General features: G+C 42.5%; 1 protein-coding gene across 1 annotated transcript in view; it reads left to right on the forward strand.

Annotated features, from left to right (window-relative positions):
• LOC139578241 (voltage-dependent calcium channel subunit alpha-2/delta-4-like) overlaps positions 1-11,057 on the forward strand; it is a 77,642-nt gene extending 66,585 nt beyond the window's left edge. Inside the window, exons 25-35 of the mRNA XM_071405588.1 lie at positions 799-860; positions 1,281-1,295; positions 1,796-1,840; positions 1,962-2,024; positions 7,237-7,307; positions 7,741-7,816; positions 8,138-8,190; positions 8,340-8,395; positions 9,330-9,447; positions 9,731-9,929; positions 10,198-11,057. Coding sequence (XP_071261689.1) covers positions 799-860; positions 1,281-1,295; positions 1,796-1,840; positions 1,962-2,024; positions 7,237-7,307; positions 7,741-7,816; positions 8,138-8,190; positions 8,340-8,395; positions 9,330-9,447; positions 9,731-9,929; positions 10,198-10,299 — 860 coding nt within the window. The 3' untranslated portion in view covers positions 10,300-11,057. The remainder of the gene's footprint in view (positions 1-798; positions 861-1,280; positions 1,296-1,795; positions 1,841-1,961; positions 2,025-7,236; positions 7,308-7,740; positions 7,817-8,137; positions 8,191-8,339; positions 8,396-9,329; positions 9,448-9,730; positions 9,930-10,197) is intronic.
• Positions 11,058-12,253: the final 1,196 nt, after the last annotated feature.

Consider the following 12,253-nt stretch of genomic DNA (forward strand, 5'->3'; position numbering starts at 1 on the left):
AGTAGTTTTTGGGGTATCCGTAATTTACTTTACTATTTATATTTTTGACTACTTTTACTTTTACTCACTACATTCAGAAAGAAAATAATGTACTTTTTACTCCATACATTTTCCTTGACAATCAAAAGTACTCGTTACATTGTGAATGCTTAGCAGAACAGAACATCCCTGGTCATCCCTACTGCCTCTGATCTGGTGGACTCACTAAACACACATGCTTCGTTTGTAAATTATGTTGGAATGTTGGAGTGTGCGCTCTGGCTATCGGTATTTTTTAAAATAAGAAAAGGGTGCCGTCTGGTTAGCTTAATAAAAGGAATTTTAAATTATTTTACTTTTGATACTTAAGTATATTTGAGTAATTACATTTACTTTTGATACTTAAGTATATTTTAAATCAAATACTTTTAGACTTTTACCCAAGTATTATTTTACTGGGTGACTTTTACTTTTACTTCAGTCATTTTCTATTAAGGTATCTTAACTTTTACTCAAGTATGACAATTTGGGTACCTTTTCCACCACTGTTATGCTTAGATAATAAACATGCTAGCCCATCAGTGGTACCACAGTGTCCATTTGCATGCAAACAGCAGAAGCCTGATGCTAACTGAGCAAACTGCATAGAGGTGAACTGAAGGCCTGATTGATTTCCTGTCACACTATAATGCCCAACACCACACCCACCCAGCCTCTCAATAGTCACTCACAGACGGACACAGTAAATTAGGCTTCAGGGTTTTTGCAGAGTCCATGTTTTCCTCTCTCAACTGACCTGTGTGTGTGTTCTATTTTTAGCCATTGGTGTGCAGATGTCCTTGGAGATGCTGGAGAAGAGGCTATGGACCATTGCCTTTCAGGTGAGGGAGCAACACACACACACACACACACACACACACACTACTGACACAAATCCATCTCTGGCTCAGTTGGTAAGAGCATGGCAACGTCAAGGTCACAGGATCAGTTCCTGCGCAGGGATCACATACACACAATGTGTGACATCACTACAGAAGTAGGATCTTAATTTGAGCCAGTATGCTACAGCAGGAAAATAATCCTGCAGCAACAGGAAATGTGAACTATTATGTGGATTATAATTAATGGACATTTTTGTAGGGTTTGGTAAATTTTTCGTAAAGTAACGTCTGAAATGATCAGCAGCAAAAGATCCTACATATGTATATTTTAGGATTATCTGCTAAGTGCTAATTCTTTATCATCTCTCTGTCTCTTTGTCTTTCTCCTGGTCTACCTCTGTCTCTCACGTCCACTCACAGCCCGCTGACACAGACGTACGTAAACAGTGACCTTTTATTTTCTGTTGATACAGTACATGAACTCCTCTCTAGAGTGTAGAAGTTATCACGCCATATTGACTGGCTGTAGAACCAGTCATGTTTATGTTGTTGTTATGGTGGTTGATATGTTCCAAATCCATATACAGCTATCAGTCACATGATTCAGGTGAATCTGAGTGGTGGTCGACCTTATTCAATACCTTGACCTTTATGTCTGTCTGTCTGTCTGTCTGTCTGTCTGTCTGTCTGTCTGTCTGTCTGTCTGTCTGTCTGTCTGTCTGTCTGTCTGTCTGTCTGTCTGTCTGTCTGTCTGTCTGTCTGTCTGTCTGTCTGTCTGTCTGTCTGTCTGTCTGTCTGTCTGTCTGTCTGTCTGTCTGTCTGTCTGTCTGTCTGTCTGTCTGTCTGTCTGTCTGTCTGTCTGTCTGTCTGTCTGTCTGTCTGTCTGTCTGTCTGTCTGTCTGTCTGTCTGTCTGTCTGTCTGTCTGTCTCTCCAGTGTACTGAAGTGGAAGGTGTCTGCCCTCTCAGCTGTCAGAGCACTGTAAGTACTGAGCCTGTTCTGCAGTGTTTGAGTCAGTTCCCATTCAATTCATGAATGTCAATATCATCATTGAATAAGTGCCAATACTGTTTAACTAATGTCCTGTCTCTTATTCCTCCAGGATGTCAACTGTTTCCTTGTGGACAGCAACGGCTTCATCATAGTCTCTAAAGAGAGGTCAGAGGTAAGGGTCTGACAGCATGACCACCCAGTGACCCGAACAGATCAAACCAATCCGTTCAGCTAACACCACCGCCATGATACACCAGTTGACAACTCTTATGTAGCCCACATCTAGTACATCATACATGCTTTGTTATGTAATGAATGATAACTGTGGTTAATGAACACGTTGAACCGTTTGATAAGCAGATCAGCAGACCAAGGGAGGGATCATTTATATAATCACTATCTGGTCGGCTTGACCATGTAAATACACGTAACGTCAGGTGGTCGCATCTTAACACATTTCTTAGAGGGCATGTTCAGCGCAGTTGTCTCCTTAACAACAATAGATAGATAGATAGATAGATAGATAGATAGATAGATAGATAGATAGATAGATAGATAGATAGATAGATAGATAGATAGATAGGGTGGCAGAGAGAGGGGGTGGCAGAGAGAGGGGGTGGCAGAGAGAGGGGGTGGCAGAGAGGGGGGGTGGCAGAGAGGGGGGGGGGTGGCAGAGAGAGGGGGGGAGAAGAAAAAGAAAGAACAGCCTTTGTGAGCACAGCCTGCCCATAGAGTCCAGTCGTCACAGGCAAACCTGGCTGCCCAGAGAGGACGGGCTGTGCTCACTCTGCCCACGGGGAGAGGTAGAGACAGAGCTGCATTTCCTATTACACTGTGTCAAAGACTCAAACCTCAAAGCTCATCAATAAGCTAAGAACCCTGGGACTAAACCCCTCCCTCTGCAACTGGATCCTGGACTTTCTGACGGGCCACCCCCAGGTGGTAAGGGTAGGTAACAACACATCCGCCACGCTGATCCTCAACACCGGGGACCCTCAGGGGTGCGTGCTCAGTCCCCTCTTGTATTACCTGTTCACTCATGACTGCATGGCCAAGCACGACTTCAACACCATCATTAAATTTGCCGATGACACAACAGTGGTAGTCCTGATCACCGACAACGACGAGACAGCCTATAGGGAGGAGGTCAGAGACCTGGATGTGTGGTGCCAGGACAACAACCTCTCCCTCAACGTGATCAAGACAAAGGTGATTATTGTGGAATACAGGAAAAAGAGGACCGAGAATGCCCCCATTCTCAGCGACAGGGCTGCAGTGGAGCAGGTTGAGAGCTTCAACTTCCTTGGTGTCCACATCATCAACAAACTAACATGGTCCAAGCACACCATGACAGTCATGAAGCGGGCACGACAAAACCTATTCCCGCTCAAGAGACTGAAAATATTTGGCATGGTTGCTCAGATCCTCAAAAGGTTCTACAGCTGCACCATCGAGAGCATCCTGACTGGTTGCATCACTGCCGGGTATGGCAACTGCTCAACCTCCGACCGCAAGGCACTATATAGGGTAGAGCGAACGAACCAGTACATCACTGGGGCCAAGCTTCCTGCCATCCAGGACCTCTATACCAGGTGGTGTCAAAGGAAGGCCCTAAAAATTGTCAAGGACTCCAGCCACCCTAGTCATAGACTGTTCTCTCTGCTACCGCACGGCAAGCGGTACCGTAGCGCCAAGTCTAGGTCCAAGAGGCTTCTAAACAGCTTCTACCCCCAAGCCGTAAGACTCCTGAACATCTAATCAAATGGCTACCCAGACTATTTTCAGTCAAAATGTGCAGTTTTGTCAGCCAAATGTGTGTAATCCAGCCACAACCTGAGGGACAGCCAGTGAAAAGTACAATGTAACAATAGTATTTGGCGTTGTGTTTTGTCTTTCATACCATGCCATGTGGCTCCTCAGCCATGTTTCCATTAGCCTACTGACATTACTTTAATTTAATAATATTCTCATGACAATTGTTGTAGTTGCTGTTAATGTTAATATCATTTCCACTGCTACTACGCTTGTTATTAGTATTACTTTATAACTGTTAGTCCAACCATTTTTTTGTACCTTTATTTTGACAGGGAGTCATGCTGAGACCAAGGTCTCTTTTACAGATGAGCCCTGTAATTACAAAAAATATATATATCAATACACTACGAAAAGCAAAACAGAGAAAAAAAACACAATCGTAGAAAAGTTACACATTCTTCAGTTAAAAGGTCCTCAATCAGCCATCTGAATTGCCATAGAGGCACTTCATACAGTATGTGTACTTTGACAATGTAATTCATTTAACTTGCCATGTTAATAAAGTCTGTTGAATTTAACTGAATTGAGAGAGAAGAGCACACTGTGAGGCAGTAAGTAACAGGCCAAAACAACACCTGGGGCACTCATAGGATTTGAGGACACTTATGGTCCTAATCCCTCTTACAGGAATTAGCAGAGAACTGACTGATTAACTGGGGCTAAAGACAGTAAGCAGCCACCTTATCACTAACTGGAGCTAAAGGTACCAAGCAGCCCACGCCACCTTAACTTGACTTCACTGTAGAGGGAGGACTGGACTAACCGTATTACTGAGAATTAGTGGGGTGGAATGGACAAGGGCCATGGCAGTGTTCATAACATAAGTGTTCATAGCATAACAGTGTGGTGGGTATTGGGCCCTTAAATCTTAGAATGCACTTGAAGACTATGACCGTGGTGGGCTATAAGACCCTATTATACTACACATTATAGTAGGTAGTCAGTGTGGTATCTTATATCATGCGTGTACCCTGGGATTACCATGGTCTACTAAAACCACATTGATAAAAACGAATGCAGATTAAATTAATAATTTCCTGCAGTGAAATGAGCAAATCACAATATGTTGGCCTCATGGGTGGAATGTAATTAATATTTGTCATCATTTCATAATGAAAAAAGATATCTTTGGGGTTAAGGAGGAGTGTGGGCTGGAGGTGAGTGAAACAAACACACACACACCATCTTGTTCGGCCTGTCAGTGTATACGTATTACTACTGCATCACTGCCAGTCCCGATTAAATAAAACATTTACTGACATTAAGACTACTCAGGCCAAACCAAGGATGCACGTATTTAAATTTTCCCTCTTAATTCAATATGTTTATGTCTCAGTAAGGCACTAAAGCAAACCTTAGTAAGCAGATATTATGATAAAGTGCAACCCCGTAACATTTTGCTGAGGTTAGGACTTTGACAAAGTTTTGTGGGAACACCAAGTGCTCCCCCTTTTTATTCAGAGAGAAGGATTGGGCTAAGGCAGAGCTCTGTAAATATTTAATCATTCAAGATACGAAAGGAGTACAGTGCTGCCTTGAAGAAATGGGTCATAACCAACTTCCTTAGAATTTCTGATGTACATAGCTCGTACTAGAGTGTGACTAAGCAGAAACAAAGTCTAGATGCTGACAACACAACATGTAGTATGTTGGTAATAGATTTGATGGAGGACACACTGCTGTTTTGGTTCTGCAATAGATTCCTGTCCTAGGATGGATGCATTGTTTGCCAAGTTTTGCACCGAAACGTTGTTGCGTTTTTATTTCACTGCATTTCTTTCAGGTAAATAGAGCGTCAAGTTCCATTCCGAGCTCTGGTTTCAGGGACCGGAGCTCACACTCGGGAAACACACACACACACTCACACAGACACACAGACACACACACACACACACACACACACACACACACACACACACACACACACACACACACACACACACACACACACACACACACACACACACACACACACACACACACACACACAGACACACAGACACAGAGACACACACACACACACACACACAGACACACAGAGACAGACACACATACACACACAGAGACAGACACACACACACACACACACACACACACACACACACACACACACACACACACACACACACACACACACACACACACACACACACAGACACACACAGACACACAGACACACAGACACACACACAGAGACAGACACACATACACACACAGAGACAGACACACACACACACACACACACACACACACACACACACACACACACACACACACACACACACACACACACACACACACACACAGACACACAGACACACAGACACACAGAGACAGACACACACACACATACACACACACACACACACACACACACACACACACACACACACACACACACACACACACACACACACAGACACACAGACACACAGACACACAGACACACAGACACACAGACACACACACAGACACACAGAGACAGACACACATACACACACAGAGACAGACACACACACACACACATACACACACACACACACACACACACACACACACACACACACACACACACACACACACACACACACACACACACACACACACTCACACACACACACACACACACACACACACACACACACACACACACACACACACACACACACACACACAGACACACAGAGACAGACACACATACTCACACAGAGACAGACACACACTCACACAGACACACAGAGACAGACACACATACTCACACAGAGACAGACACACAGGCACACACACACACACACACACTCACACAGACACACAGAGACACACAGAGACAGACACACATACTCACACAGACACACATACTCACACAGACACACACACTCACACAGACAAACGCAGAGACAGACACAGACACAGACACACATACTCACACAGACACACACACAGAGACCCTCGGCAAACACTGCATCTCTTAAAAAGCCACAGGGAAATGCGTCCCCTTCCCTTCTCCCTGAGATTGAAATAAAGTGTCAGCCGCAGTTAGAGAGAACCTGGACGAGGAGGGAGGATAACTTGGAAACTTGGACAGTGTGGCTTAAACAAAGTGACCTTGAATAATTCAGAATACAGGGATGTGCTACAGTAAGAGAAGACAGATAGAGGGGAGTGTATACTGTACTGTATATGAGGTTAACCTTTCTGTCATGTTAAATAAGCTGTGACACTCATTCACAGACAACAGTATCACCCTGTGAAGTGTAAAACGACTAACATACAGTACATGATAGTAACAGGTAAATACATAGAGGTACAGAATACTGTAAGAAGCAAGAGGGCATATTAAGTTTAGCCTCTTGTGGCTGTGTCTAATTGATGGTGTTGCTATGGGAGTTTGTGCTAAGTCATGCAGATTTGAAGCAATAAGGTACTGAAGGCTATTCTTGGTGTTACGCAATCTCCCTCTGGCTCCATCTCTCTGATGCAAAAGAGATCCCTTGTATAGTCAGACAGGCTCTGTAGACCTAGATGATGTCATCTCTGAATATAACCCCCTCCTGTCATCGTCTCTACAGGTCGGACGTTTCTTTGGGGAAGTGGACGGGTCTGTGATGGCAGCGTTGATTAAGTCGGGCATGTACAAGAAGTAAGAGGAGCTACATTACGATGGATATATGGATATTATCCTATTGATTGATCCTATTGTGCAAGGTTATGTAACCCCTAACTTCGTAGACCCTTTCCTGCAGTCAAATGTATTAATATTCTTCATCATTTCATAATTAATCAACTTTTTTTACCGCCGAAAATCTGGTGCTTCTACGTCAAACAGTTTGCTATATTTCAGTCTTCTGTGATGTATATAAAGTGTCATATTAGGATGCAAACTCAACATTGAATACATTTCAGCTCTATATGTGACATGGTACACATGTGTTCTTTTTATTAGGCCCATAACCATGTGTGTGAGGTGTATACTTTTGTTTTGATGTAGATTTGTTTAATACTACCAAGAAACACTCTGTGTGACCCTGATTTAGCCCAGTGCAGTAAAAGGCTTATTGTTGTGTGTCCAACAGGGTGTCGTTGTATGACTACCAGGGAATGTGCAGATCAGGACACAGTCATTCCAGTAGTGCTCGCCCTCTGCTCAGCGTGAGTCATGTTTATCAATATTTCTTAACCCTGAAGAAGGCACTATTTGCTGAAACGTTTGTTATGTGCTGCCTGCTGGTTGTAAAATATAATTACTTAACGGATGCTCTCTTCTTGTTCTCTTTCACTTGGGTTACCTATGTTTTATTCTCTTTCATCTTTCATCTTTCTCTCTCTCTCTCCCTCTTTCTCTGTGTGTCTCTCTCTCGCTCCCTCTTTCTCTCTCTCTCTGTATCTCTCTCTCTCTCTCTCGCTCCCTCTTTCTCTCTCTCTCTCTCTCTCTCTATCTCACTCTGTATCTCTATCTCTCCTCTCCTGTAGCCTTTCTATGGCCTTGCTGCAGTGATTAAATGGTTCTTCTCTCACATGTTGATGTAAGTGTGAAATGCACATTTCAGGCTGAGTTTATGAAAAATGGTGTGTATATGCTGTTTGTCATCACTCTAGTGTAATGTTGTTTGGAACTGAACTGAATTGTTTTTGACACTTGATTTTCTCTCCCAACAACTCTGCTTCTGCACAGGTTGTTACTGGAGTTCAACTTCTGTGGGCTATGGCACTCGGATTACGTTGTAGATGGTAAATGCTCTCAATACTTTGTGACAAAGGCCATTGCAAAGAGGTTTGGATACATACTTGTGGAGGTAGAGTCCTACACCAAACTTCAAATCAAATCTAAATTGATTGGTCGCATACACAGATTTACAGATGTTATCGCAGGTGCAGCAACACCTGGTAATATAAAATAAAACAATACACACATAATCCAGAAAAATAAGAAAGTAAGAAATATCAGATGGAGCAATGTCAGAGACTGGAATATAAATATATATACAAATAATGATGTGAATAGACAGTATGGACAGTATATGAATAGAGAAGGTGTGTACAGCAGTAGTTATATAGGATGAGCCATGACTAGAATACAGTATATACATATAAAGTGGGTAAAACAGTATGTAAACATTATTAATGTGACCAGTGTTCAATGACTATGTCCATGGGGCAGCAGTCTCGAAGGTGCAGGGGAGAGTACCAGGTGGTAGCCGGCTAGAACAGTGACTAAGGCTAGTGGTGACTGTATAACAGTCTGAATACATGTTTGTGCTTTCATATACATTTGCTGAATCATCCTGCAGTTTTCATACCATATCTCATGGTTCACAATTCATTTTCTCTTCATCCAATTGCTTTCTCCCAACCATTTCTCTCATCCAATTGCTTTCTCCCAACCATTTTGTCCCCCATGGCTATCATTTGACTGTATGCCGATCCCATTGACATGTTCATCTCCATGGTGAATGGTGCCCCTCCATCTCCTATCCTCTCCACCGGGATTCCTAACACAGCCAAGGCTGGCTACCATACATGTGAGTAGAGCTCCACAGCTCTCGGATGGGTGCCTACTTCTGGGTAGGAAGTGTGTGTGTGTGTACGTGTGCGTGTGCATGGGCCGGCGCCTGCGCGAGTAGGCTATGCATGTCTTTGAAACAAACAACTTTATCCTCATTAGCCCATAAAGCAAAGAGGACGGACGCGTTGCAGCCGTGTGACACAGAGTATCCTGGCTTCATGTTAGACAACTCCATCAAAGAGACCAACAGCCTCCTCAAATGTGGACGCTGTCAGAAGTAAGAAACCTCCTCAGTCAACTCCACAGTGGTGGCGCCATCTTGTGGCCATGATACCTACCTGCAATTATCTGAACTGCATTTTGACTACATTTTTTTCCAATGTATCCACAATGTATTGATAGCTGAATGTGTTGTGTTCCATAATGGAATGTTAAATGAATGTGTTCTGTTCCAGAATGTTTGGAGTGATGTTACACAGAGATACTAACAATAAAATAAAGTGTTACCTTAAATGACTATATAATTGTATGTAATGTTAACTTAATATTTTGTGTGGCAGGATGTTTGTGGTGCAGGCAGTCCCTGACAGTAACCTGGTGTTGATGGTGGTTCAGGCGGACTGTGACTGCTCCCGGCAGTACTCCTCCATCACCCTGGAGCCCAAAGAAGTCAAATACAACGCATCAGTCAAGTGTAACAGGATGAAATCTCAGAAAGTCCGGCGGCGCCCAAAGTCCTGCCATGCCTACCATCCTAAGGTCAGCCATCCTCCTCCTCTCTTTTTAACTGGTTGTATAATGGCATAATATTGACTTAATTACAGTTGCTGGTTACAATGTTTGCATTGCAGGCATGTTGAAATTGAAAGAGAGAAGTGTTTGTTCAATTTAAATGTACTTCTAGTCCTACAGATGAATAGTCAAAGTAGAATATTGTGTCAATCAATATAAAGCAGTAGCAGTGAAGTCACAGCAGTTTCCATGACGTTTTGTGTTAATATTGAAATGGTCTTCTTGCTGATTGTAGGAAAATGCCAAGGACTGTGGAGGAGCTTCAGAGATCAGCCTATCGGTGGCCCTCTTCTTGGCTTCTCTGGCCACCTCATTGGCCCTGCGCAGATGGAATTAACCAGGCTCCATCTCGCTTATGGCCTGTGGTTCTCAGATGGACATGAGAATGCAGACTAAACAATCTTAACATTCCATTTTTGTACATTTTCTAAAAGACCTACAACTACGTAAATAACCTACTAACACAGTAGTTCAAGTCAACTCTGGAGTAACAATAAAAGGGCTATTTTCTCGTAAGACTCCTTTTCCCACACCGATAGAGAAAGAAACGAACCAGTCCTAACAAATGCCTCAATTTCTTTTGTACGAGCCATGGGATATGAGTTTGTGGACATGTGAATCGAAGGGAGAGACTGTTATTTTCATGGAGACACTGATATGGTAGAAAGATTTCAGCCCTCTACAGGGCAATCCATCTTAGTGCAGACTGAAGGACAACCACCCTGACAACCTCACTCAGCTGGAGAACTGTTGCCATAATATGCCCATCAACAGGAAAATAGGAACATTTTCTCATATTTATACACAGTAACATTAAGATGTACTGTATTGATACTGTTGTTTTTTTGTATGTTGGAATGAACTACGGTACCAAAACTTTGTGCTACAAAAGAGGAAGGAATATTAATCTCTAATTTATAAGCAATAATGTATGTCATTACACTGGTGATTTGAATGGAACATGCTGGTGACAATTCCCTCAGAACTGAGAGGTGAGATCTAGTATAGTTTATGATTACTGGTACGCATGAAGCTTTACGAAATAATTGTCAGGGGGAGGAGACTGTTAAACAATAACCTATTGTCAAATGTGAATCAGAACACTACATATTTTTCTGTCTTATTCCCAACCCCACAGGACACAGGGCTCAATAGAATCCGTCTCGCCGTAGTCCAGCGCAGTAGCTCTAATTGAGCTGACATATGCAGTGTTTACTGTGAATGCAGTCTCCTCAAAAGCGGGAACATTGCCTTTAAATTTAAATTGCGCTATAGCGACGAATTACGGCGATACGGATTGAATTGAGCCCATACTTACATGAGAAGCTGAGAGCAGCACAGAATCATCCACAGAGCAGCATTATCAAATCAATCACATTTTATTGGTCACATACGTGTTTAACAGATGTTATTGCGGGTGTAGCGAAATGCTTGTGTTTCTTGCTCCGAAATTAGGGGTTAAGTGCCTTGCTCAAGGGCACAACGGCAGTAGGTGGCACCTGAGATGTTGATGCCAGCAACCCTCTGGCCCATTTCTTCCCTGTAAAATTATTACAAGCTCACTGTTAGTAAACATGGTGTATTTCAATATTTGAATCATCAAAACGATCTGCATATAGTAGCTAGGACTACATGTAAATGAGATGCCATAGGTGCTTTGAGATATTGAGGAATATTACAATATATTGAATATTTAAAATATGGTATCTTGTACCTTTTTCATTGTTGTCCCCTATAAGAGCTAGACCAATAAGAAACTGATACAGAGGGACATTATCTGTGACGTGTGCAAATGGTTGATGGCAGTTTGTACTGGAAACACACCGATACTGAGAAAATTCACCACTGCATTTATTTATCAAACAAAAACATGTTTTATACATTGTAGTATAGCCATTGCTTTCGTACACAGAATCTTTATCTTTTTAATACAAATGGAAAAGCTCTTTCGGTCCATCCACAGTAACTGGAGAACAAGAGGTTGACTGTATAGTAACAGGCAAACTTACCTTCAGTGCACAATCCAAAAACCCTCAACTACACACAACCACATTTTAAACTAAATGTATTATAGATTATTACCTCTGTAATTCTAAGCTGTTAGAGATCTTCAGTGGTGATCAGTAGTAATGACAACTACAGTATACTGGAAATCCTGAAATATCTAGGGGGACAATTTTCACAAACCTATGAGAGAAATTTAGTTGAATATATTGCTTTAAAGTGAGGTAGCAACTTCCTGATTCACACAGATCACCCAATAAAATAATTTGTTTACAATTCTGTAGAGA

Source organism: Salvelinus alpinus, chromosome 6 (genome assembly GCF_045679555.1).
Source record: "Salvelinus alpinus chromosome 6, SLU_Salpinus.1, whole genome shotgun sequence".
NCBI lineage: Eukaryota > Metazoa > Chordata > Actinopteri > Salmoniformes > Salmonidae > Salvelinus > Salvelinus alpinus.